The sequence below is a fragment of the Fukomys damarensis genome, unplaced genomic scaffold (assembly GCF_012274545.1).
Source record: "Fukomys damarensis isolate Sample0158 unplaced genomic scaffold, DMR_v1.0_HiC HiC_scaffold_12, whole genome shotgun sequence".
NCBI lineage: Eukaryota > Metazoa > Chordata > Mammalia > Rodentia > Bathyergidae > Fukomys > Fukomys damarensis.
Genome location: NW_022900924.1, coordinates 17,633,719 through 17,661,495, shown reverse-complemented (window position 1 = coordinate 17,661,495; position 27,777 = coordinate 17,633,719). Strand labels below are relative to the sequence as shown.

Below are 27,777 nucleotides of genomic sequence, written 5' to 3'. Positions count from 1 at the left end.
TTTTTTTTTTTTTTTTGATACCAGAGATCGAACTTAGGTCCTTGCATTTGTGAGGCAGGCACTGGAACCACTGAGCTAAATCCCCAGCCCAGTAGCACACGTTTTTAATCCCAGCACTCAGGAGGCTGAGGCACAAGGATGCTTTGAGTTCAAGGCCAGCCTGGGCTATGTAGCAAGACTGTGTCTCAAAAAAATTTTGAAAACAAACTAGCTAACTAAATAGGTCTTTTGTAGGTAATTCAGGAATATGAAACATGGGACGATGTTCAGAGGGCCTTCCTAAAATATGCACCTCAATTTTCTCGTTCAGAATCAAACTGATGGCGGAAGGCGAATTGAAGGATATGGAACAATTTTTTGATGACCTCACAGATTCTTTCTCTGGAACTGAACCAGAGGTTCACAAAACAAGTGTAGTAGGTATGAAACTGGTGAAGGAGAGAGAGGCTGTTTCCCTTGGCACAAGGCACTTTCTCTGCAGTGTTGCTCTCTCCTTTGTCCTTTGTGTTTGGATCTGTACTGGAGAGTAATTCCTTTGTCACAGAGTGCCTGCCTTCTGTGTCGTCCACTGTAGTAGAGTCTGAGTGAATGTCCTGGGGTTGGTAGGCTCCCCAGTTCTTCCTTGAGGTTCTCTGGGTCGCTTGCCTGCACTGTGCACCTGTAAGTGACCATCACCACACAAACTCGGAAGAGCATGTCACCATCACAGTATTAAAGTTACAGCCCTCGTGCCGGTTCTCCCATGCTTCCTGGTAGCTTTGTATCCACGTGCCTTCCCTTTGGTTTTGTTTTTGGTGGGTGTTGTTTTCATTATTAGTTATTTACTGATCTCCTGTGCTCCAAGCTCAGGGAGCATGAGGTGGATGCGGGCTTTCTTTCCTGTCCCAGAAATGTGCGGATGGGGCGAGCCAGGTGGTAGAAAGTAGATAACCTCAGATAGGACAGCCGTGAAGAAATTAAAATGGAGGTCCCCAAGGGCTAGAGAGGGAGCTTGGGGGTGGAGATGGAGGCCTGAGCCCGCATTACTGCGGAAGGAGCTTCCCGGGAGGAGGCACGGGCCTGCCAGTGACTAAGGGTCTGCGGGCCCTTAGAGGAGGAGCTGCGCCCAGCAGTCCCGCGTGGTCCGGTCTGATGCCTTCTGGTCTGCCGCCCTGTCCGTAGGTTTGTTTCTGCGCCACATGATCCTGGCCTACAGCAAGCTGTCCTTCAGCCAGGTGTTCAAGCTGTACACCGCCCTGCAGCAGTACTTCCAGAGCGGGGAGAAGAAGACGGCAGGGGACACCGAGATGGAGCCGGCTGGCAGAGAGGACGGGGAGAGAAAAATGGAGAAAGAGGAGCTGGACGTGTCCGTGAGGTGACTTGGGGTTTCCAGCAGGGACGCTCCCAGGGCGGGGCATCCTCACTGGCTCAGTCTGCTGCCTCAGGGGGCCCTGTGCCCTCGGGCTCAGGTGGGAACCTCAGGCAGGGACAGTGAGGCGGAGAGGCTGTGGGGTCCCCACACTCGGTGACATCCTCGGTGCTCCTCTGGGGACCTGGCGACTTGAGGGTAAAGGTGTCCCCGCCCCAGTGTGGAAAGAGGTCTTCATTAAGTGTCCCTCAGGTGACCCAGTTTGAGTGTGTTTCACTTCTGGGGCCTTTGCTAGTGGCCTTCTACTCCTGCTCCTGCCTCAGGGCCATCACAGTCGGCTCCTAAGGGCCGGGTGCTGGGGCGGTGGCTCGCCTGGTGTTCAAAGCTGTGACCTCGGGGTCCTGGGCATTTACTCTAAAGGAATGTTTTTTCAGAAAATGGTGTGCCTTTCATAAACTGAATTTTGTCATGAAAATTAATGAAATGTGTTATTGGAATGTAAACCTAGTTATTAGACTTCTGTGTGCAAAAGGAAAATGCTCTGGTAGAGAATTTTTTAAATTTTCATGTATTTTTTGACTCATTTGAAAAGAAAATTTCAGTTTATTCCTTTTCATGAGTTTTATTTCTGTGTGTGTGCGGGGGATTAAACCCACAGCCTCACACTCGAGGCAGCTACTATCCACCCCCGGCGTTGGCCATCTTTCCTACCGTGTTGTGTTATGAGAGGACCCTTAGTTTCTTCTTTCTTCCATGTCTTTTTCCTTTCTTGTGGTTATTGCAGTGTTTTTAGTTTGCTTCAGGGAAAATATTCTTCTTGTCCTGGAAATTTGTATTAAAGTTAAGAAGTAGAAAATATCACGTTGAGTAACTGCATAGCACAGCTTGCAAACCTACCATCCTACAATGAAACTGAAATTATTTCTAGTTGAAAATGAGAACCCAGCTGCTAATTTGGAAGAGAGAATATTTAGGCAGTTGATGTTTATTGAGCGTTTTTAGAAAATCCAGTTACAGAAGAAGCAGGCTGGGATTTGGCATTGGCATTGCTGACTGTCGCTAGGCGATAGTGTTTGTGCCCCTGGAGGCCTAGAGGGGTCACTGCAGCGAGCTGGCCTTGGGGACCACCTTGTCCTGGGCTGCAGCCAACGCAAACTTGTATTTTATTTCCTCACTTGCCAGTGGTTTAATTCCAGTCTCCCTGTGTGTCAGACCTGATGCGAGGTGTGGTGCTGTCTCCAGTGGGGACACGGTCCCTGTCCCGGTGGGGTTCTGTGGGACGGACAGAGCGTGTAGGTGCTGCATGGCAGTGACAGGGACATGGGCCCAGTGAGTCCCTGGGCGGGGTGGTGGTGAGGGCGGGCATTGGTGCTGCTGAGCCGGCACTGAGCAGAGGCCGGGGACAGGGAGTTGATGTGCAGGAGGGCACAGCCGGGGACAGTGTGGCCCACCCTCAGGACCTGAGGGAGGACGGCAGGCCCGGGTCCGCACTGTGCTGGTGCCTTGTCCCTGACCTCCCTGCTTCTGTCCTTCCCCGGGAGCTTTGTTTCCACTTCTCTGCTTGGTCCTTCCTCGCAGCTGGTCCAGTGCTGACTGCTGTCCTCCAAGGCACCCAGCCGCTCCTCGTCCTGCCTGCGCCTTCCTTTCCTGCTCGGCCTCTGCCCTCCTAACCATTTCTGTCCTCCCGGACTCGGTTCCTGACTACCACTTTGGGTGGTGACATCTCCCTCCCTTTCTAGGTGCAGTTCAGGTTGGATGTCGCATTTGTCCTTTAGGTCACTTCGAGTGCCCGGACTTAGGCTTTACCGGGACTGCAGTGAACTCCCTGAGATAGCGTGTCTGTCCCTCGTCCTAGGGCATCACAAGTACTAAAACAAACAAAAACCTTTATTTTTTGATTAATGCTATATTATATTTAAAACTTCAGTTACCTTGGTAGATATAAACATTTTGGGGAGTTTTCAGATTCCTCTTGAGAATCTAGTGGATGCCAGGCATTACTTCTTGTTTGAAATGTGCATCCTTGAGTCAGGGATTTAGCTCAGTGGTTCTGGCGCCTGCCTCACAAGCGCAAGGACCCAAGTTCTATTTCTGGTATCAAAAAAAAAGCTGGGCATGGTGTCGCACACCTGTAATCCCAGCACTCGGGAGGCTGAGGCTGGAGGATTGCTGTGAGTTCAAGACCAGCCTAGGCTACATAGTGAGTTCCAGTCAATCTCAACTACATAGTGAGACCCTGGCTCAAAAAAAAAGAAATGAAACGTGCATCCTTGCCAGGCATGGTGATGCACACCTGTGACCTCAGCCTTAGGCTGAGGCAGAGGAACCACCAAAGATGAGGACAGCTTGGGCTACATAGCGAGACCCCCATCTCAAAAGAGCCAATAAAACATGCATCCATGCAAACAAACCCACACGCTGTGTACAAACTTCTTGGACTCTTCAAAGCCTATCCTTGGGCCTAGGTTAAATCCTTGTAATTTACATATACTGGAAAGTAAACATTTGTCTGAGCAGATAATTAGATTCATAAACAGGGTACATGTCTCCTAAACAAGTAGCCCTTTTCATAACTGAAGGCCGTCTGTGGCTCGGTGGTGCTGGGTTTGAACCCAGGACCTTGTGCATGGGAGGCAGGTGCTGAGCCATGCAGCTACGCTCCAGCCCTTCATCCTGTCTTTTGTTTGTTTTGTTTTCAGCACCGGGGACTGAATCCAGTACCTCTGAGCTGTGTCCCCATCACATTCTTTTTTTATTTTGAAATAGTCTCACAGAGATGCCTGGGCTGACCTCGAATTTGCAGCTCTCCCTACCTTGGCCTTCTTAGTACTCGGATTACAAGTGTGCGTCACTGTGCCCTGCTTATCTCTTGTCCTCTTCTCCTCTTCTGTTTTTTTTATCTGTTACCTGGAATCGAACTTAGGACCTTGTGCTTGGCAGGTTGTCTATCTTCTTTTGACGGTATTTTGTTTTGTTTTGTTTTGTTTTTGGCTTTTTGGGACAGGGTCTCACTATGTAGTTGAGACTGACCTGGAACTCACTGTGTAGACCAGGCTGGTCTCGAACTCACAGTGACCCTCCTGCCTGAGTTCTGGGATTACAGGCATGCGCCACCACGCCCGGCACTTCTTTTGACTGTTTTAAGTACCTCATGTAGATCATACAGTATTTGCCTTTTCTTTTTTTTTTTTTTTTTTTTTTTTTGTACCGGGGATTGAACGCAGGACCTTGGGCTTACGAGGCAGGCCCGGTACCACTGAGCTGAATCCCCGGCCCCTTGCGTAGGTTTATTTCACTTAGCATAATGTTCTCAGGATTCATCCATATTATAGCATGTGTCCAAATTGCCTCCCTTTTAGGCTGAATCATACACCTTTGTTTCTATACCACGTTTTGCTTATTTGTTTATCCAATAGTTGATGCATGGGTTGCTCTACGTTTCAGCTATTGAAAGTAATGCTGCTGTGGACATGGGTGTACAAATGCCTGTTTGAGTTTCTGCTTTCAGTTAAAGTTTTTACAAGTTTTCTGATTTCATTCTTGTTTAATTCTTACCATTGTTGCTTTTATTTCTCCAGAGAAGAAGAAGTATCTTGCAGTGGACCTCTGTCCCAAAAACAAGCGGAATTTTTTCTTTCTCAACAGGTATATTCTGTAAAAGAGGTTTTATCCTGTGACATTTTGCATCCTGGCCTATGCCTGTTAGTGTCTGCATCATCCTTCCTCTTGATCCTTTTTCACCAACAGTGCAGTTTGTCCCTTCCTATTTTGTGTCATCTTATTTGGTTTTTGTTGTTTTGAGACAGGGTCTCATATGTAACCCAGGCTGACCTCGAACTCTTGGCAATCCTCCTGCCTCAGCCTCCTGAGTGCTGAGTTTACAAGCATGTGCCACCATGTCCAGCTGTGTCATCTTTGTTTTTCTATTACAATTCATTTAGTAATGATATGAGGCCAATGGTCCAAAAACATATGATTTGAAAGACTTGCTTTTCTTCTCACATTTTATTTATTATGGACAAAGAAAAAAGAGAGAAAGCATTTTATAGTGAATAACTGTATGTTTAATACCTGGATTCTACAATAATATCCAACTCATCCTCTATCTAGATGAAAGAAGATTTTTTTTTTTTAATGTAATACTGGGAGTTGAACCCAGGGCCTTCACACTGGGATACATCCCTAGCCCCTTTTATTTTTTATTTGAAGACAGGATATTACCAAGTTACTGAGTTGTGCAGACTGGGCTTGAATTTGCACTTCTCCTGACTCAGCCTCCCAGAGTGCTGGGATTACAGGTGTGCCCTGCAGTTTATTGCTATTTATGAGCCACATGTTTTCATTATCTTAGCAACATAAGCTGAATGTTGTTGTTCAAAATAATTTTCATCATAGAATTTTTTTTTGTTTTGGTTCTGATTATCGAACTCTGGTCCTTGCATTTTTGAGGCAGGCAGTAGCACCACTGAGCTAAATCCCGGGCCTCCAGCATAGATTTTGTTTTTGTCTCCTTTTTCTATTTTCCCTGGTTTTTAAAACCATTTTCTCTTTGCAGAATGTTATAATGTTTAGGTGTAGATAAAATTTATGAAATCATGTGTGAGGATGACTTTCACAGTGATTAGAATTTTCCCACCAACACAATTGATTTATTGAGAGGAAAAAAAAGTAGCAGTCAGCTGGGTCCTCACCACACTCAGTGTGTTACAGATGGATTAAAGAGTTAAAAGAAATACCTGCAGGTATAATTAGAAGGAGCTGTGTATTAACTCTTAACTGAAACCTAGGTGGAGAATTTCTAATCATAAATCTGTGGGAGAAGACATAGAAGATCATCTGCTTTATTCAGCATAAAGTTTTACAATGTCTCCTTGTCATAGCAAGTTGTAACAAAATTAAAAGCTAAACAATAAAATGGGGGAAAGGATTTGCAATAAATGAGAGTGAAGATTAATACTTACGCTTTAGAAATCATTTTCAAAGACTATTTGATGATGAGACAAAGCCAACAGTATGTTATTACATGAAAAGGACCGGAGGGCCAGGAATGTAGCTCAGTGGCGCTGTGCCTGCCTCGCAAGTGCAAAATCCTGAGTTAAATCCCCAGTACTGCCAAAAAAGAAAGAAAAGAAAAGGACAGGAAATGTCATTATATGTCATATTCTACCTTTGTTTAAAATGTGTAGGTTGCAACACCTTCAACACATATAATCACACATATGAAAAAAGATAACTAGAATAATACTCTTTATCTTTTGTTTTTTGTGTTTTTGGTATGGGGGAACAAACTTGGGCCCTTGTGCTAGCAAGGTAATGTATTGCATAATATACTTTAAAGCAGTAGTGTTTCTGGGTAGTAGGATTGTCAATTATTTTGTTTTCTTCAGTAGCTTTTCCATATTTTGGACTATTCTATAGTGATAATGAGTCAAAAGTAGAAGTAGAAATTATTGGTACTTATGCAAAAATTTGTTCAGATAAGATTGTAGTGAATTGTCTATAACCCAGTTAAATAGACATATTATTTAAAACTACTTTCTTTTTCTGTGTAAATCTTTAAAAATAATGATTACAACCTAAAGTCAATCATGTAAACAGCACTACACATAGTACAGACCTGCCCTGTAAAAGTATGCAAAAGTGGGCCAGGGATTTAGCTCAGTGGTTCCACCGTCTGCCTTGCAAGCTCAAGGTCCTAGTTCAATCCCCGGTATCACAAAAAAAAAAAAAAAAAAAAAAAAGCAAGCCTCAGATCTGGCACCAGATCATTTTGTAATGTTACGTCAACGTCACCCTAGCAGTCCTGCTCTCCCTACCTGGCTCTATATCCTCCCCTACCAAAACCAAAAATGGAACAAAACAAAAATAATTAATTTTGTGCGAGAATGGCGGGCTTATTTTAGCTGAGGACTTAAAAAAAACAAAACAAAAAAAAAAGCACAACATGTATCCAGGTTCCAATATATTGCGGGCTACCCCCTAAATAACTATCATAACCAAAAACATGAAGAAAGCACCTACAACCTGATACAGAATTCTAGAGCCCTTTCAGATACAAGGCAGAGAAAGGTGTGAAGTAGAAAATAACCCGATCTTCAGTAATTTCACAAAGGACCTTCTTGCCTGGTTGCAGGGCAGCAGGCAGATCCTTGCTGCTGTTCCTGGGACACAAGCCCTCAGGCCCTGAGCTGAGCGCACCTCTTTTCCTTTGTTCCATTTCCCACTCCACAAAGGTATCGCAGAGACTTGGCCAGGCCTCATCTTCCCTGTCCTTGCTGGGGTCAGGGCCAATCTCCTGAGGGAAGTTAAGGACCATTTTCCGGGTGTGCTGGGAGATGCGCTTGATCCCCTAGGGGTTCTCTGTTCAGGAGTTTGGTGGGGGAGGATTGTTCTGGGTGAAGACTAGTTTCCACGGGTAGAACTAGTTTGTACATGTGTGTTAGTCAGCTCTGTGGTACTGTAATGAAGTACCTGACGCAGGCTAGTTACGAAGTGGTTTCTTTTGGTGCACAGTTCTGGTGCCTCAGGTCCAAGGTGGGGCAGCCCCAGTGGTGTCCTTGTGGTGGGAACACACATTAGAGTGGTCACAGTTCCAGCCAGGAAACCAAGAGGGGGAGAGACGAGAGCCTGGGTGCTGCCTTGGGAGGAAGGGTGTGCAAGAAAGGTGGGGCGTTGGTGGGAGGTGACTGTGGTGGCTTCCTCAGGCAGTGGTGTCAGGAGCCCTGAGCTCAGGCAGACCCTGCAGTGACTCCCATGGGAGTGAAAATCCTTAGGTGATGCCAAGTAGCTGATACGCCTTTCCTTGTATTTATTGATGCTTCTACCTGTTGTTTTTATATTTCAGGCCTCTTTGTTAAAAAACGATGAGACAAAAGCCCTCACTCCAGCCTCCTTGCAGAAAGAACTGAATAACTTGTTGAAATTTAACCCTGACTTTGCTGAAGCGGTGAGTCTGCTCCCGAATTCGTTGCTGAGCTGGGGAGGGAGGCCTGGGCTCTTCAGGGAATGGAACAGCTGCAGCCCTGGAGGCCCAGGCCATTGGCGTGAGTCCCTGAGAGCCACCCAGTGGCGAGGGGCAGCTTGGGCAGCAAGCAAAACCCCTCCGGCCAGCACAGGTCCCTTAGGTGCTGACCTCCGTGGTTCACCCCCTGTGATGTCCTGAGCTTTGGACAGGAGATGGTGGAGTAGACTGAGCAAGAGAAAAGGGTTTCGGGCCTTAGACCTTTTTCTTTTCTCCCCCCGGCCGGTGGGGGTGAGGGGGACAAAACTTGGGACCTTGCACTTGAGAGGTAGGCGGCGGAACCACTGAACTAAATCACTGGCCCTAATAATTCACTTTCTTTGTGGATGTTTTACTCTGAAAAATTTTTTGAAATATCTGGGTTTGCCATCATACTTTATTCACAGGTGGAGGTATATCCATTTTAAAATGCTTTTTTCTAACTAAGATCTGCCTGTTAGGAGAGAAGTTTAATTCACTAATTCAAAACAGAATGAAAATAATTAACTTGGTAAACTAATAAAAAGTTTCACTGTTTTTTCTTTCTGTTTTTGTGGTACTGGGGATTGAGCCCAGGCCCCTTTCAGAATTTTTTTTTGAGACAGGGTCTTGCTGAGTTGTTTAATCTGGGCTTGACCTTGTGATCCTCCTGCCTCAGCCTCCCAAAGCTATGACTACAGGCACATACCACTCCTCCCAGCTCTTGAGGCTCTTTAATTCTTGTCAAGGGTAGGGAATATTTAGGTTTGCAGGCAGCAGAACTCTGCCCAGTAGTCTTGCACAAAAGCAAGAGGAACATTCAAAATACATTTTTCTCATTTCAGCATTACCTCAGCTACTTAAACAACCTCCGTGTTCAGGATGTTTTCAGCTCCACACACAGTCTCCTTCATTACTTTGACCGCCTGATTCTCACTGGAGCTGAAAGCAAAAGCAACGGGGAAGAGGGCTATGGCCGGAGTCTGCGCTACGCTGCCCTCAACCTGGCCGCCCTGCACTGCCGCTTTGGCCACTAGTAAGTTAGACCTGTGTCCCTGCGGACATTGAGGAGATGAACTCTCAGGTGACAACTGCGAGGGGCTGTAAATAAAAATAATTATTTCCAGCTGGGTGTGGTGGCGCACGCCTATAATCCCAGCACTCGGGAGGCTGAGGCAGGAGAATCACTGTGAGTTCGAGGTCAGTCTCAACTACATAGTGAGACCCTGTCTCAAAAAAAAAAAAAACCCCAAAACAAAAATTATTTCCTAAAAGAAGAGCCAGGGCTGGGGATTTAGCTCAGTGGTTCTACCGCCTGCCTCGCAAGCACAAGGACCTGAGTTCAATCCCCAGTACCAAAAAAAAAAAAAAAAAAAAAAAAAAAAAAAATCAATAAAGAAAGAGAAGACCCAGCTGTAATCCCAGCATTTGGGAGGTTGAGGCAGGAGAATTGCTGTGAGTTCAAGACCAGCCCAAACTACATAGTGAGACCCTGTCTCAAAAAAGAAAAAGACTCCAGCATGGGCTTTTCACTTGCTCTGAGTAAACCTTTTACACTGGGACCAAAGTTAATGAAAATTCTGTCATCTGCCCCCTAGTGTCACTATTCAGCATTGCTGCCTTCCTGCTGGGCCTCTAATGTCCTTCTAAGAACAACACAGCCATTCAGTGAAAAGGAAATTGGGTCATCAGGTCAGAGATTCCCAAAAGGGTTTTTCAGAGGTAATAATGGGGCAGCAAAAGCTATTTTTAGGGTTTTAAAAAGCCAGAAGGAAGGGCCAGAGATGTAACTCAGCAGTGCAGTGCCTGCCTGGTAAGTGTGAGGCCCTGAGTTTAATACCTGGTACCAAAAAAGCCAGAAAGAAATTGGCTTCTGCTGGGTGGAAGACTGCACATTGCTTGTCCAGAGTCATGTTTGTTTCTGAGCGGAGTTTAGGCTGCCTGCGAGGTGACACTGGTTTATTTTGTTGCTCAGATATATCTGTAGAGCTGGGCATGGTGGCGCACGCCTGTAATCTCAGCACTTGGGAGCCTGAGGCAGGAGGATTGCTGTGAGTTTGAGGCCAGCCTGGGCTGCATAGTGAGTCAGATATGCCTGTGTGTGTGAATAAAAATAGGAAGATTGCTGAACAGTTGTTTAGTGAATAAAGTTGAGTTAAAGCCTGTCAAATGTGGATGTTGGCGGACGTAGTGGCGCACGCTTGTGATCCCAGCACTGGGGAGGCTGAGGCAGGAGGATCACTGAGTTTGAGACCAGCATGGGCTATATAGTTCCAGGTCAGTCTCAGCTACATAGTGAGACCCTGTCTCAAAAAAAACCAAAAAACATAAAACTAAAAACGTGGATGTTATTTTGGAACAGTGAGGTAATGTGGATAGTGGTAAAATGTAGGAAACAGTGAACTGAATGCGAGTTTTTGCCCCCTGCCGAGTGACTTTGTATCAGTTCAGTGATGCAGTCTTTACTACAGGCAGCTTTGATAGGGACTCTGGAGTCTGCTAAAGGGCAGCAGCATCCATCGGTCAGGAGATGAGACCTGCGACACTCGGAACCCTGCGGTTTTAAAAGAGGCCTAGACAAGCTGGAGCTTGTACAGGGGCCGTCTCACTGCTGAGATGCTCAAGTGAGTATGTTCGGCCTACAGAAAAGACGGCTGGCCAGGCAGATACTGACACGTGAGTGCCTGTCGAGAAAGGTCGCCGTGACAGAGGCTCTGGCTGCTGGGAAACGCTGGGCGCTGGGCAGTGCAGGGGCGAGTGTGTGGTGTTTCGCTCACTAGAAGTTCCCTGGTGTGGATCCCTCTGAGGAAGGTGTTCGTGGGGTACTTGAGCCCAGCCCCGGCAGGTGTCAAGGGAATGGGGCAGCTGCTGGACAGTGGACTCCAGTGTTTAAGGGTCCTCCAGACTCCGTGACTGCAGGATTCTACATACCCCATCTACCTCATGCTTCCCAGCGCCCCACCACTGAACTATGTCCCCTACTTTATCTTTTCCCATTTCTGGGGATTGAACCCAGAACCTTGGAACCAAGCTATATTCCCAGCCCATTTTTGTCTTTTTCTTGTGATAGGGTCTCTGTTGCCCAGGCTGGGCTCAAACTTGGAATCTTTCTGCCTCGTCCCTCAAGTTGTTGGTGTTACAGGTGTGCACCACCACACCTGGCTAAAAGTCCATAATATCTTGTAAAAGCTAACTTCTGTTTGTCTCCCCAGTTAATTACCATTTGATCTGGGCCCTTTCTTGTTTCTTTTCCTCTTGTTCTATGTTGCCTTGATGTGCTCGGCTGGTCTTTCCCACGGAGCTCCGTCCCCAGGCCCAGGGGCCCTTCAGTTTTCTGTGCTCATAAATAACAGCAACACCGCAACCCATTCTTGGGTTAGAAACTGCTTTCTCTAGTACTTGGACATTTGTATGCAGCCTTCTAGATATGAACACTCCTTTGACGCACAGCGTTTCCTGTGTCCAGGATGTTGTCAGAAAGTAGTCAGCTGCCTGAATGCAAAGGAGGGAAGGTGGGGCTTTGGGAAAGTGCCGATCCTTCCTGATTCCTTGTCACCAGGGCCCAGCATCTTTGTCCCTGGTTTGGCTCTTGGGGTCGGGGGGCTGCATCAGTCTTTGTCACTGAGCTAAAAGGACTGTGGGGATTGCTTGAAAATTTGGGCAGCTGTTTGCTGAGCAGCTGCTGTGCACCGGGCACTGTTCTAGAATTTACCATGGGGAGACAGGCAGCACATGGTGGTGAGCAGTGTTGTAATGTTACGTGACGCCAGGCCAGCGTAAGAGCTGCACTGCCACCCTTTGCCTAGGGAGCACTCACTCCCTGGGTTTAAATATTAAGTAGCGGGCTGGGGATTTAGCTCAGGGGTTCGCCACCTACCTTGCAAGCACAAGCACCTGAATTTGATCCGTGGTCCCAAAAAAAACAAAACAAAACAAAACAAAAAAACATGTCTTTAGAGCCGGGCATGGTGGCACATGCCTGTAATCTAGCATTCAGAAGGCTGAGGCAGGAGGATTGCTGTGCATTTGGGACCAGCCTGGGCTACATGGTGAGTTCAGGTCAGTCTCAACTACACAGTGAGCCCCTGTCTCAAAAAACCAAAATAAATAAATAAAAAACTTTGAGACAAGATCTTTTTGTTGCTCAGACTGGATTTTGGCAGTCTTCCTGCCTCTGCCTCCCACATAGCGGAGGTTATATGTGTGTCCCAGTGCCTGGCCCATAGCCTTTTTTCTAAGCATAGCATTATTTAGTTAATGGATGTTCAGTGATGTTATTGAGGACCTCTGTGACAGTCCGCTTCCTGCCCCCGAGTAGCTTATACTCCAGTTTAGTGACAGAGAACATTCTAGAGCTTTCAGTATTGCAAACAGCCTGCTGTGGCACAGGTTCGCCTCCGGTGTGCTAGTACATTGCTTTACTGTCAACACTAGAGGGGATTTAAAAGAAGCACACAATTGGTAAAAATGTATCTGGTTTCTTTATTTATTGAATAATTATCAAGAAAAAATTAGCACTACCTAATTAAAATTACTCATGTGGTAACAATAAAGATAATATGTTAAAGTAAAAAAAATTTACTCATGTGAGGCTGTTGCTAATGTTAGGAAATCCCTCGTGTGAATTTGTCCTTACGTCCGGAACACTCAAGAGTTCAGGTCCTATCTTGAGCCCTTCAGCCCGTGCTTGTGACCCTCTGCTCCCTGGCTTGCCGTTCGGAAACCCCGTGTTTAGGGTGTGGCCTGTGCCGTCTCTGGGCTGCGAAAGTAGTTGATGACAGCAGACTGAGGCAGGCTCAGTACCACGGCGCTGCGGAAGGAAGCCTTGCAGAGTGGGGTGCAGGTAGCAGAGCAGGGCTGAGAAAACCTGGATGATTGTCCACGGAGGCTGAGGGGTTAGAGGGACAGTGAGGGGACATGTGAGTAGGAAGAAGGTCTCAAAAGTGGGAATCCGCAAAATAATTTTAAAACTAGTTTTGAAAAAAAAAAAGAAAATTAACAAGTGGATGCAGTAAAAAAAATTGAGTCATGCAGAAGGTGGTACAATGCAGAGTGAGGTGTTAGGCCCCCACCTTGGCCTCCCCTCAGCTGCGCACAGCTGAATAAACTGTGGGCCAAGACAAAGTCCATTGCTGTGTCCCCTCTAAGCTTGAGTCCACCTTAGGAGAGACCCATCCCGTGTCCCCACTGTCACCGTTCCCTGCTGCTGGGGCCAGGGCTTGGAGAGAAGCAACCAGAAATAGTTGCAGCCCTCTGTGCACCAAGGCCCGCTTTCCCCTGGTCTCTGCTACCGTGACTGCTGCCATCAAGGCTGGCGCGTATCTGTGATTGCTAACGGGACCTTAACGTCTGGTCTGTCATTAGTCAACAGGCAGAGCTCGCCCTGCAGGAGGCCATCAGGATTGCCCAGGAGTCCAATGACCACGTGTGTCTGCAACACTGTTTGGTGAGGCCCCGCGGAGGCCCCATCAGTGGGTCATGGTGGGTGGAGCCGAGGACTGGGGTGGGGCTGCTTAGTGGTTGTGGGGTTCAGAAAGGCCGACTTACATACCTTCCTCAGTTCTTGGGCTCTGTTCTGCTTCGGGAGCACTTCCTGTCCACAGATTTTAATGCAACTTGCCACAAAAAAGTAAAGATAGAGTGTCACCTTTAATATTGGCATTAGTAAAGAGATTTATGAAAAAATAAACAGATAACTGCTACACCTAGTAACTAGGTGATTCAGTGTCCTGTAAAAGCACAGTCACCAAGTGCAAACAGAACGCTTGCCAGTCACCCCCAACCTTGTTTCTTAAGTAAGGCTCTGCAGGGCCTTCCTGCTTTTGGGGGGCCTTGAGTTCCAGCCTGCTGATGCGTAATTCATGAGAGGGTATTTCAGAGATTTATTTTGTCCCTTTCCAATTCTCACTGCCGACCACGTTGGTATTTCACTAGAACATGGACCACTGCTGTTGTCCTGACGAGTTTTGTGGTCGTCTCTCACCAGAGCTGGCTTTATGTGCTGGGGCAGAAGCGGTCGGACAGCGGCGTTCTGCTGGAGCATTCCGTGAGGAAGGCAGTGCACTTCGGGTTGCCGGTGAGGCTCATCTTTCTATGCGGCCGTTTAGATAAGTGGTGTGGAGCCTTTGTCTCTCTCCTGCCGCCTCTGTCAGAGGCCGCGATGGAGCTAGAATGGACATTTCAGCCTGTGGTTTTATTCTCGCCAGCTTCCTGGGACTGACTTATTAATCAGACCACTGAGTTCTGTTTGGTAGGTTTCTTGCTGTTCCCTAATAACATCCTAATAACATCTGTGGATGCTCTCTTTATCAGTTTGATAAGAAACCTTTGTTTAGTTTATTGAAGGACATTTACTTAGCATATATTCACTTAGAAAGATTTCAGAAGAGCTTTTTATTGCTGTGGGTTTTTTAGTGGTGGGAATGGAAGCCTGGGCCTCACACATGCTAGGGAGCTCCGCCCCCAGCCCTGGAAAGCTTATTTTATTTTATTTTATTTTATTTTTTAGTCTCCAGGAAGCCTCCTGGAGGCCCTACAAATTGTATCCAGCTGCTTTATTCTAATTCTCCCATCCTGGGGGCTGTGACGGCTGGAGAGCCCCTGTGAGTCTGCAGGAATTCTTGATGGCTGCCTTGGTCCAGGCATAGCCAGCCAGAGGGAGAGACAGGGTGGAGAGCTTCTTTTTACTTCTGGTTTTGTTTTTGTTTTTTGTTCCCTTTGGTACCGGGGATTGAACTCGGGTCCTTGAACTTACAAGGCAGGCACTGGTAGAAAGCTTATTTTTAAACCAGGGATTGGCAAACTTTATAGCGCATGGGCCGGCAGCGGTACCCTGCCTGTTTCTGCATGGCCTTTCAGGTCACAGTGGGTTTTACATTTGTGCACCACTGTGGGCAGGGAACAAAGATGTTGAAGACTGTGCTGCAGAAACCAAGTGTGGCCTGTGAAACCTACCTGGCTTGCTCTCTGACCTTTTATGGGACGAGTTTGCTGATCCTTCTCTTAAACAATAAACAAAGCCAGGAATTTGCTGTCCTTTTGAATGGTGGGGAAGGACCCAAGTTTGAGTCCTTAGTGACTCCTACATGCGTGCATAGGACCCTGAAAGGGTGTGGTCTGCACACAGGAAGTAGTAGTGCCTGCCAGAGCTACTTCCCTGTTGCCTGAAGAGCCTCATTCTATCTCAGAAATCTGCAAACTGGATCACAGGCAGCAGGACTGCTTAAACCTTCTGTCTCCAAAAAGTTTGCAACAGACTTTGGTATAAATGCAAGTGATTGTACAAATTTAATGTGCATGCTTGATAAATCTGTGAATTGTCTGTGGGATTTGCTTCTGGGAAAGGCAACTGATGCACACAGATAGAACCATAGTGGGTCTTTGGAAGAAACAATACACTTACTTTCCATTTTTGCTGTGGACTTGAGCTGCCTTTTTTAAGTCAGATTTTATCCTTGAAGATTATACCAGAAGCTAAGGTGATGACTTGTTGCTCATCATAGACATCCTGTTTTGATCTCCTGTTACCTAACGTGCCCAGCACTGAGTGGCCTGTTATTTCACTGTAATCCTTACAGCAGTTCTTTATGATAAATTTGTTGTCCATCTTACCAATGAGGAAGCTGAGGTTTAGCTGAGAAGCTCAGTGTCTGGCCCTAAGTCCCACAGCAACAGTACGGACACGGTTAAGTCCAGACCCAGCTAATGCCAGAGCCCTGGCTCCTTCCCATGCGCCCTGGCCTTAGTTTTTCAGGAAGACACATCCTGTGGACCAGGGTTAGGGTCAGGTTATAGGTACTTTGCTTGTAAGTAGAGCTGTCACTGTGCATGTGCTGAAATGTGAAAACCACCACATTTCTGACGAGCAGAGCAAATTCTGTCGTGTAATCTCTGTCTTGGGTCGTGGGTATATCTGTCCCCTTAGTACCTCGCCTCCCTGGGAATACAGTCCCTTGTTCAACAGAGAGCTTTCGCCGGCAAGACGGCCAACAAACTGATGGATGCCCTGAAGGACTCTGACCTCCTGCACTGGAAACACAGCCTGTCAGAGCTCATCGACATCAGCATCGCACAGAAAACGGCCATCTGGAGGCTGTACGGCCGCAGGTGGGTCCTCACAGTGCGGAGGAGCGAGGGTGCTGCTTTCTCGACTAGCAGCATCTTGTGGCTGGCACAGGCCAGTCCAGGGTTTTCTATGCATGGTACCTGCTCCTTCTCTGGCTGCTCTTTGATGAACTGGTTGGTGACCTTTCTGGGTCACACATGGATCTGCCCAAGTCACCAGTGTAGCTGACCCATGACTCAGACCTGGGTCCTCTCCTGCCTGTGGGTTGCATGGCTGACCCGCCCGACGTCCCTTCCTTCCCACGGCTGCTGTGTGGAAACAGTTGATTTCCTGCTCCCTTTAGCTTGGAAGTAAACTTCTGAGCCAGATTGTAATCTCAGAGCCCTGTGGCTACCTCAGCCTTCACTAGCCAGTCTGCTGTTTCTAGGAATTCAGTGGTGACAGGAAGTGCCTCTTTTACCAGTCTGTTTTTGTATTTCAGATAATTTTTTGGCACGTTGTGCTCTGAGACAGCTGCCGACACTGGCCACTGCTTGCATTGTCAGAGCGGCTGGTGCCAGAATGGCATCGGGTCTGAATTTACCCGTGAAACCTAATTAATATCCTGTGACCTCTGGGGACACAGAGGGTGGGGAGGTGTGGGCGAGCAGGCAGGTGAGCTAGGAGCCTGACACTCTTGTTGAGCTGAGGGGCTGCGTGTGCAGGGTACTTTCCTGCTGTCCTTGTCCTGAGGGCAGCAGAGTTGGCCTTGGAAGGGCGCACCTTCCCTGGGACAGAGCCTGCAGAAAGGCTGACGTCCCTGCGATTCCACTCAGAAACCCTCAGGGCAGCCCGTGCCTGCTAGCTGAAGGGAAACCTGTTCCTCTCCTCACCCAGCACCATGGCCCTACAGCAAGCCCAGATGTTGCTGAGCATGAACAGCCTGGAGTCGGTGAACTCTGGCGTGCAGCAGAACAACACAGAGTCCTTTGCAGTCGCGCTCTGCCACCTTGCAGAGCTGCACGCAGAGCAGGTAGGCGGGTCGTGCAAAGCAGCTTTCTACTGGCTTATGGGGGCGTTCTCGGCTCCTGTTTCAGAGGTTTTGCTCCATGGGTGCTGGCCCCATGGGGAGAATGCTTGGTGGACATGATCTGTTCATACAGAAGCAGCCAAGAAGCACGGAGACAGACCTGACCACCTCCTGGCACCGCCCCAAGGCCACACCCCAGTGACCCAGCTTCCTTCCACGAGGCCTGGCTCCTAGGTGCTCAGCATCATCCCGCAGAGCTACAGGCTGGCAGCCAAGGCCTTGGGGACATTTCCTGTCCAGGCCTGCCAGGTGGTGGGCCAGGAGCTTCTTGTGCATGCTTTCGTGTCTGGGGGGCTGGGTGCAGGTGGCTACACCGGAAGGAGACTGAATGTGGAGCCCACAAACCTTTGGGCATCAATGAAAGGAATAAGAGGTTGGCTGCTTTGATAGGACAAATGGGATGAAAAGGAGCCAAAGAAGTGGAAGGTAGTAGAGGTTTGCAGGAAGGGAGAAGGTAATGAAAGCAGAGCTAAAATGATAATGATATAAAATGGTAATTGCTGATGTTTTATTTACATTGTCCTGTGCTGGATCTGGGCTCTGCTTTATGTGTACTGTTTTACTGAGTCCTTCTGGAATTCTCATGAGGTCAGCTGTAATTTTTTTTTTAATTGTTTTTGAGTCAGAGTCTCACTGTGTAGTTCAGGCTGGCCTCGTACTTTTGGCAACCCTCCTGCCTCAGCCTCCCAAGTGCTGGGATTACAGATGTGTGCCACCTTGCCCTGCAGGTCAGTGGTATTGTCAGCCAATTCACAGAACAAGGAACCACGGTCTGCAAGCCCAGTCTGCACTCAGCACCAGTAGCTGTCAGTCACATTTCCAGCCCATGTCTGCCTGACTCCAGAGAAGGCCGTGGGAAGCAGATGACTCGTGTGCCTTCACACCTGTTTCTTCTGCAGGGCATTAATTAAAGGCTGTGTTGCTTCAGCCAGTTGCCTTTTGCTCAAAACTTTCATGAGAGAGAGATTGTGAAGCCTGTTTTTTTTTTTTTTGGTTTTTTGAGACAGGGTCTCACTATGTAGTTAGTCTGACCTGGAACTCACTATGTAGCCCAGGCTGTTCTATGAAGCCTTTTTTCTTCCGTCTTTTTTTTTTTTTTTTTTTTTTTTTTTTGGTACTGGGGATTGAACTCCTCAGGATCTTGCACTTGTGAGGCAGGCATGGTGCCACTGAGCTAAATCTCTGGCCCTGGGAAGCCTCTTTCTCAGCCCTGTAGCTCCCTGGCTGTGGCCTCAATGCCATTATTTTTCCCTCTCTCTGTGGTGCCTATTATTATTATTATTATTATTATTATTATTATTATTATTATTATTATTAATATTATTTGGTATCGGGGATTGAACTCAAGACCTTGCGCTTATGAAGCAGGCGATAGAACCACTGAGCTAAATCCCCGGCCCTGTGGTGCCCATTATTGTGAGTGTGTCCTGCTCGGTGTTCTCTAACCTCAGCCTTAAGACTCTGACTGGTTTCCTCCCTTCTCCCCTCACTGTGCTTCTGTGTCTTCCAGTGCTCACTGCAGCTGTGCCCTTCACCCTGTCTGCACTGGCTGCTTTGTCCTTCCAAGTAACCCCAGGTCATTTTTATCTTTCCTCTCGTAGCCACAGGAACAGCAATGGGGCTGTTTTGGGGGCTACCACAGAGTGGGAAGTAGTCTCTGAATTTGGCCTGAAAGCTTGCCAGTCCACCTCAGTCCACGTGCCCGGACAATAACTGGCAAGACTGGCCAGTTAGAATCACAAAAGGTGTCTGGCTGCGGTGGTGTATGCATGAAGTCCCAGTGTTCAGGAGGCCGAGGTGAGGGGATTGTGAGCTCACGGCCAGTCTGAGCTACACAGGGAGCGCCCGTCTAAAAAAACAAAGCCATCTATGGTCATACCACCCCGAATGTGCCCAATTTTGTCTGAAAAACCAAAACAAAAAAGAATAAAAAGATGAATTGCCTTTTGTTATAATTCAGTGTAATTTCTACTTTTTTCAAATAACAGTTCAGTTGTGGTCTAATTGAGCTCTACAGAAAGCGCATTACCTGACAAAAGGACTGGGACAAAAGAAGCTGTGGGGTTGGCAAGATAAAGATGAACAATCCCATGGGTTGGGACATAGCTCAGTGGTAGAGTGCTTACCTGGTATGTGCCAGCCCTGGGCTCCATCCCCAGTACTGTAAAGTAAAACAAAACCAGCCCAATGAGATGCAAACATAAAAAAGACATGGAAATGGGCATGGTGGCGCAGGCCTGTAATCCCAGTACTGGCAGTCTGAGGCAGGAGGATCGCTGTGAGTTCGAGACCAGCCTGGGCTACATAGTGAGTTCCAAACCAAATGAAACACATTCATAAAAAAAAAAAAAAAAAAAAAGACATGAAAATTCACAGAAAAAGTATAAATGGCCCCAAAGCATGAAAAAAATGTCAATTTAGTCATTGAAGAAACTTATAAGCAGTGAAATCATAGTTTCAATAATCAAATAGGCAAAGGTGTAAGTACTGGGGAGAAAGGGGCGTAGACTGCAGATGTGAAAGTTCTTGACACATATTTAGAGGGTAATTGAGTCAATGTATCGGCACTTAAGGGGCCTATCATTTCTAAGGTTTGAATTTTTATTTCTAAGGAAATAACTGGACATATAGGTATAGCTGTATGCCCCAAGATATTCACTGTAGCATTTTTAAAATGGAAAAGTTAGAAACAACCAAATATCCACACCTAGATTATTTTAATGTCCCATAATTTACTTACCTAATGAAACTTTATGATATAGATTTATGTTTGTTTATTTTGTGATACGAGGGATTGCACTCAGGACCTTTGCACTGAATTACATCCCTTGCTCTTTTTTAAATTTTGGGACAGGGCTTTGCTAAATTGGCTAGATTGGGCTCAGACTTGTGATCTTCCTGCTTCAGCCTCCCACAGTTCTGAGATTGTAGGTGTGCACTATTATGCCCAGCTCTGATTTTAATTTTTGACACTGGAAAGACTGATTCATTCAAAAAATATTGAGTGCCTACCATGTAGTAAACATTGTTATATATAATTTACAAAAATTTAAGTATAGCTATTTTTGGAGTACTTATATAATTTATATTTATTGCATAAAAGAAGCCTAGAGATATTCCCAAACATAACTGTGATTATTTTTGGTGCAATTAAAAGTAATTTGTCTCAGGCTTGGGATTTAGCTCAGTGATACTCCTGCCTGCCTCACAAGTGCAAAGTCCTGAGTTTGATCCCCATACCAAAAAAAATAAAATGTTTTGTCTCATCATCTGCACACATTTTTCTAGAAAGAACATGCCTTGCCGTGTGTATTTTTTGAAGTTTTTTTCAATACATAAAATTCCCTTAAGGAGATGTCTCTTTGAAATGTGACACCGCTGCCTAGTGTCAGCTGGCTCCATCAAGAGCATGTGGATTGGGCTTGGTGGCGCACACCTGTAATTCCAGCACTGGGGAGGCTGAGGCAGGAGGATCACCGGAGTTCTAGGCCAGCCTGGGCTGTATAACTAGCCCCTGACTCCAAAAAACAAAAACAAAGAAAAAAAGCAGGTGGATCATGATGCCATTGTGCTGGTGTGAGCAATGTGATTTTAACACAGTCGTGAGAGTCAGATGTCCTTCTATTTCAGGGCTGTTTTGCTGCTGCTTCTGAAGTATTAAAGCACTTGAAGGAACGGTTTCCACCTAATAGTCAGCATGCCCAGGTAACCCCCCTTTCCAATGACATGGATTTATATATTTATATATTATATATTGTTTAAAGATAAGCATATCTGTTGAAAAGAATAAATAACCTGAGTAGGGTTGACAAACACCAAGTGGAGTGCTTGCTGTGGAAAAAGTGAGGAGATGGAACTTGCAGAGAACAGCAGCAGTATCTAAGAGTGCCGAGTAAATAAAGCAAAATGTGAGTTAGTGAAGTTGCTGGGCTACACACACATATTTCCTGCTTTGTTCTCCATGCTTTTTCACATGCTTGAAATATGTAAGATTTTTTTCAATCTCAAAAATATAAAAGAAGCAAGTGTGGTGTGCTTGCCTGTTACCCAGGACTCAGAAGGCTGAGATGGGAGAATCACCATGAGTTCAAGGCCAGCCTGCATTGTGTAGCTAGAACCTTTCTCAAAAAAAGAATTGGGGAAAAAAAAAAGAGTCAGAGGAGTAGGGGAGTTAGCTCAGTGGTGCCGTAGTCTGCCTTTCAAGTGCAAGGTCCTGAGTTCGATCCCTGGTACCAAAAAAAAAAAGATTCAGTTTGTTTCAATAATAGAACAACAACAGCAACAACAGAAAAAGAAGGTGAATTGTGATAAGGCTATTTATTTGCTGAGCAAGTCAGAATACTTTTGTATTTCCATTGAATAATAGGGTTAACATTTGCCATTTTGTACTTGGGTTTTTGGATTTTTTCTTATCAGTTATGGATGCTGTGTGATCAAAAAATCCAGTTTGACAGAGCGATGAATGATGGCAAATTCCATATGGCCGATTCCCTTGTTACCGGGATCACAGCTCTCAACAGCATAGAAGGCGTGTACAGGTAAGACACATGGGAAACTCTGGAGTGAAATAGCTCTTAAGTAACTTTACTTTTACTATTTTTTTTATTTGCTTTGTGTGTGTATTCGCTACATTAGTTTAGGAAAAATTTTTTTCTATCCAGGAATAAAATTACAGAGCAGAATGAAGAAAATTAAGTATCTTACAAAGACGCTCACTGATATTCTGATAGCTGCGTTTCCAGATTCTTCCCTCGCATGTAGATGTGTGCGTGACAAAAACGAGGCAGTTTTCCTTTTGCGAGGCTGCAGTCTGAGGAGATGAGGTGTTTGCTCCAAAGTGGCCATTGCAAAGCACCTGTGGACATGAGCGTAACTGTGTTGTGCTTCTGTCCCAGAAAAGCAGTTGTGCTCCAAGCGCAGAACCAAATGTCAGAGGCGCACAAGCTCCTGCAGAAACTGCTGAGCTACTGCGAGAAGCTGAAGAACACCGAGATGGTCATCAGGTGAGGCGCCTGCCTCTGTGCGGCTGGCGGTGGGTGGTGTCGCTGGCCGGCTCCTCACGCTGCCCTCCTGTCGCCAGCGTCCTGCTGTCAGTGGCCGAGCTGTACTGGCGCTCGGCGACCCCGACCATCGCCATGCCCGTGCTGCTGCAGGCGCTGGCACTGTCCAAGGAGTACCGGCTGCAGTACCTGGCCTCCGAGACCGTGCTCAACTTGGCTTTCGCCCAGGTAAGGCCATCTCTGTGCCTGCCTGCGTGCATGTTATAGAGCCTCTGAGCCCATGGCCGCGTTTTGCCCTGGGAAGGGCAGTGCCGAGCGTCCGCAGGGTGGCAGCGGCGTGGGCAGCAGTCCCTTCCCAGCAGCCCTGCCCGGCCAGTAAGGGCCTCGCCTGTCATGAGGCCCTGAACTGTGGTAACGATTAGCATGGAGCCACGCATGATGGAGCAACAAGGGGCTGTGGAGCGAGAAGAGGAAACCAGGTGTGCACTGAGAGGTTGTTGGTTTTGTTTTTGTGGTGCGGCAGGTGATCTACCGGGGCTACACCCCCAGCCCTGATAACTTGGACATCAAATTGTATTTTAGGTTTCTTTTCTTTCTTCCCGGATAAAGGTCTCACAGGAACAGACTCTGCTTATTCCTGGAAGGCCCCTGAGTGAATCAGAACCGCTCAGCTATGGGGTCCCCTAGCCCCACTGCAGAACTGCTCCTTACCAGATCCCCCAGGATCTGAACAAAGATGAAGTTAACATACTATAAAATTTACCATTTTAACCATTTTGAAGGGTCCAGTTGAGCGATTTTGATAATATTAACAATGCTGCACACCCGAGTCACCGTCTGATTCCAGAGCGTTTCATTACTCAGGGTGGACACCGTTCCGGGCGGCCACTCCCCAGCCCCTGCCCCAGCCCTAGGTGACCACAACCCCTCTGCCACCAGGGACGCTGCTGTCCGAGGCCCTGCGGATGAGCGGGATCCTGCAGGGGGCCTGAGCCTGGCTTCTGTCCCTCAGATCCAGTGTGACACGTGATCAGGGCCCCGTCCGTTAGTGGCTGGGTCCCACCCCATGCTGCAGGTCACCACATCTTGTGTCAGACAGTGGACTTTCGGGTGTTCACGTTCTGCCTGCTGTCACCTGCAAGGAACTCTGAATACCTGTTTTCATTCTCTGGCAGGTACCTAAGCGTAGGGTTGCTGGGCCATGGGATGATTTTGTGTCATTTCTTGAGGAATTGACACTGTTTTCAGCACAGGTTGCTCCTTGGTTCCTAGTGGCTGCTGTGTTTTATATTTTGACCTGCAGCGGATGAGGGCTGTGATTTTGCCAGTCTCGCCAAAGCTTATTTTTTGTGGTATCTCCTTGTGGGTTTTTTTATATTGATTTCCCTAAGGACAGTGATGCAAGCATCTTTTTTTGTCCTTAATGGCCATTTGTGTATGTTCCTCTAGGAATTGTTCATTTGTTTGTTTGTTTTTGGTACCCGGGATTGAACTCAGGACCTTGTGCTTGCAAAGCAGGCGGTGGCACCACTGAGCTAAACCCCCGGCCCTGTTCATTTTTTTGAAGCAAAACATTTATTGGCACATTTTAGATATACATAATGATAACATCATGGGGAATTTGTATCAGTACATGATATATTTTGTTTCTTTTTTTTCCTATTCCTCCTCCCGGCTTCTCTTCCCTCCTTATGTACAAAAATTGTTTCCATTTTTCCTTAGATTTTCTTTTGTTTTCCTTTGGGGGGTTCCCTTCTTTCCTCTCCCCCTCCCCCTTCTCTCGTTTCCCTTCTCATTTGAACATTTTCTTCCCATTTCCCAATGTCTATCGTACATTTTAGTCCTTATTTCAACTTTTGGTTTTTCACACCAGAGAAACAATTCAGTATTTAAACATGTGTGTTCGATTTATTCCACTTAACAGTATCATCTCAAGGTGCATGCATTTAGCTAGAAATGTCTCAAGCTCACCCTTTATGGCAAAGTAGTATTCCATTGTACAAAAAAAAAATCTATATCCATTCTTCAGTTGATGGACAAACTTTTAGGTGTTAACAAATTTTGCTGCTATAAACATGGGTGTGCATATATCACTGTGGTAAGATGCTTTTAATTCTTTCAGGAAGATACTAAGAAAGGGAATAGCTAGGTTGAATGGAGCTTCTAGTTATAGTTTTTTGAGGAATCTTCACCCTGACTTCCACAGTGGATGCACCAGTCCACACTCCCACCAATAGTGGAGAAGGGTTCCTTTTTTCCCCGCGGCACTACCAGCTTTTGTCACTGCTTAATTTCTTGGTAACAGCCATTCTTTCTGGAGTGAGATGGAATCTCAGCGTTGTTTTAATTTGTATCTCTGGAATGACCAGTGGCATTGAACATTTTTTCATATATGTATTTGCTGTTTCTACTTCTTCATCTGAAAAGTGTCTATTCATTTCAGATGCCCATTTTTGGATTGGATCCTTAAATTGGGGGAGGGCTCTAATTTGTTTCAGTTCTTTATTCTAGATATTAGTCTTTGTCTGAGAAACAGCTGGCAAAAATTTTTGCCCACACTGGGGGTTGTCTCTTCACTTGTTGGTGGTTTCTCTTGCTGCGCAAAAGCTTTTTAATGAGATCCCAGTTGTTACTTCTTTGTGATATTTCCTATGGAATCAGGGTTTTGTTCAGAAAGTCTTTGCTTACACCAGTGTCTTCAAGACTTCTATCTAGTCTGTCTTCTAGCTTATTAAGTGTTTCTGTTTTAATATTTAGATCTTTGATCCATTTCTATTTGTTTAGTGCATGGTGAAAAATATGTGTCTAGTTTTAATCTTTGGCCTGTGGGAAGCCAGTTTTTCCAGCATCATTTATTAAAAGAGGCTGTTGTTCTTCCAGCGAAGTAGTTTGGCTCCTTTGTCAAAGATAAGGTAGCTGAGTTTGTCTGGGATTGTTTTTGTATCTTCCAGTTTGTTCCATTGATCCTCAGGTCTGTTTTTTTTTTTTGCCAGTACCATGCTGTTTTTATCACAGTAGCTTTGTAGTATAATTTCAAGTCAGGGATTATAATGCACCCTGCCTTGTCTTCGTTACCCATAATTGCCTTTCCACTCAGTGATTGTCCTGCTTCAGCCTCCTAAGTGCTGGAATTATAGACATGCACTACCATGCCCTACTTCTCTCTCTCCCTCTCCCTCTCTTGCCCTCCCTCTCCCTGTCCCTTTCTCTCTCTTCTTCCTCTGTCTCACCTTCTCTTTGTTACTCTTTTTTGGCTCTGGGGGTGGAGCCCAGAGCCTCCTGCGTGCTAGGTGTGCCTTTTACCACTGATCTACATCCCTACTTTTCTGTTCCCATTTGAGTGCCGTTTCTTTCTTTCTCTTGCCTGATTGCTCTGGGAATAAGTCTGGTGCAGTTTTGAGAAGAATCAACCTCCTTGTCTTGTTCCTGACCTTAGTGAGAAAGCTTTTAGTCTTTCATCATTAAATACGACATTAACCCTGGGTTTTTTCATAGATGCCTTTTTTATTGAGGAATTTGTTTCTAGTTCGAGTGTTACTGTCATGAAAGGGCATTGGATCTTTTTGTTGTTGTTGAATTTTTTGAAACAGGGTCTCGCTATGTAGTTGAGACTGACCTAGAACTCACTGTGTAGCCCAGGCTGGTCTCGAACTCACAGTGATCCTCCTGCCTCAGCCTCCCGAGTGCTGGGATTACAGGCATGTGCCACCACGCCTGGCTAAAGGGCATTGGATCTTGTCATATACTTTTTCTGTATCAGATTATCCTGTGTGGGCATTTTTCCTTCATTTTATTCATATGGTACATTAAGTGGATTGATTTTTTTTTTTATAATTTTCCTATATTGAAAGACCTTGTATTGGTGGGATGATTCCCACATCGTTATGATATATGATCCCTTTAACAATGCTGCTGGAAGCTGCGTGTGATGGTGCACACCTGTAATTCCAGCTCTTGGGAGGCTGAGGCAAGAAGATTGCCAAAGGTTCGAGTCCAGCCTGAGTTACATAGTAAGTTCAAGGCCAGCCTGCACTAAAAGACCCTGTGTCATAAATAGATAAATAAATAAATAACATAAAAATAAAGAGCAAGACAGTGCTACTGGTTGAGCATCATGTGCACTGCTGCAACCCTAGCACTGTGGGATGCTGAAGAAAGAGGATCACAAGTTTCAGCTTGACTTAGCAAGATCCTGTCTCAAGAAATTAAAAGGGGCTGGAGATGTAGCTTAGTGCAAAAGCCCTGGGTTCCATACACAACACACGTGCGCGCACATGCGTACCCCCCCCACACACAATTGGTGCTGGATTTGGTTTGCCAGTATTTTGTTGATGATTTTTCTGTGTGTATTCATGAAGATTATCGATCTGTACTTTTTTATGGTATCTTTATTTGCCTTTGGCTCTGGCTTAAGGTGATATTGGCCACACAAAATGAATTAGGAAGTTTCCTCCTCCTTTTCAGGTCTTTTTTGACCTGCCATAGGTCTCTTCAGATTTTCTACTGATTCTTAAGACAATTTTGGTAGATCTTTAGGAATCTCCATTTTGTCTATTCCAATTTGTTGGCACATAATATTCATAGTATTCTTATATAATCCTTTTCATTTTTGTAAGGCTGTTGGTAAGTCCCCACTTTTATTCCTGATTTAGTTATTTAAGTCTTATCTTTTTTTTCTTGTTCAGTCAAATTCAGTTTGTCAATTTTTCCTGATTACTCCAAAGAACTAACTTACTTTTATTGACTTAGTTGCTTTTCTTTTGTCTGTTTTATCTGCCCTTTAATCTGTATTATTTCTTTGCTTCTGTTAGCTTTGGGTATGTACTTTTTCTAGTTCTTTTCAAGTGGAAGGTTAGCTATTAACTTGAGATCATCTGTCTTTCCCTGAGAATTGCATAAGTCTTTTTGTGTATTTTTTATTTTTTATATATATCTCAAAACATTTTCTGCTTTATCTTGAAGTTTTCCTTTGGGTATTCAAAGGTGTTTTCTGGGGTTTTTTTTTTTTTGGTGCCAGGGACTGAACTCAGGACCTTGCGCTTGGCAGGCAGGCAGGCGTGCTGCCACTGAGCTAAATCCCTGGCCCTTATGGGTGTGTTCTTTAATTTTGAGATATTTTTGGCTTCTTAAACTTCCTTTTGTTGTTGATTTCTACATTCACTTCCTATGATCAGAAAATGACCTTTGCTTGATTCCATTCTATTTATTTATGTATTTATTTATTTTCCAGTACTGGAGATCAAACCCGAGGGCCACATACACTCTGAATTCCTTGGCCCAGATTTGTTTCTGTATTTTTTTTTTTTTTTTTTTTTT

At 45.9% G+C, this 27,777-nt stretch overlaps 1 protein-coding gene across 6 annotated transcripts in view; it reads left to right on the top strand.

Annotated features, from left to right (window-relative positions):
- Anapc5 (anaphase promoting complex subunit 5) overlaps positions 1-27,777 on the top strand; it is a 49,998-nt gene that overhangs the window by 17,162 nt on the left and 5,059 nt on the right. For 5 of the 6 annotated variants that reach the window (XM_010604408.3, XM_010604409.3, XM_010604410.3 and 2 more), the window contains exons 3-15: positions 311-420; positions 1,162-1,354; positions 4,927-4,993; positions 8,193-8,294; positions 9,173-9,363; positions 13,692-13,773; positions 14,314-14,403; positions 16,252-16,433; positions 17,269-17,404; positions 21,092-21,166; positions 21,878-21,999; positions 22,357-22,464; positions 22,542-22,689. In XM_010604408.3, coding sequence (XP_010602710.1) covers positions 311-420; positions 1,162-1,354; positions 4,927-4,993; positions 8,193-8,294; positions 9,173-9,363; positions 13,692-13,773; positions 14,314-14,403; positions 16,252-16,433; positions 17,269-17,404; positions 21,092-21,166; positions 21,878-21,999; positions 22,357-22,464; positions 22,542-22,689 — 1,606 coding nt within the window. The remainder of the gene's footprint in view (positions 1-310; positions 421-1,161; positions 1,355-4,926; positions 4,994-8,192; positions 8,295-9,172; positions 9,364-13,691; positions 13,774-14,313; positions 14,404-16,251; positions 16,434-17,268; positions 17,405-21,091; positions 21,167-21,877; positions 22,000-22,356; positions 22,465-22,541; positions 22,690-27,777) is intronic. The other variant, XM_010604406.2, reaches the window with a different exon arrangement.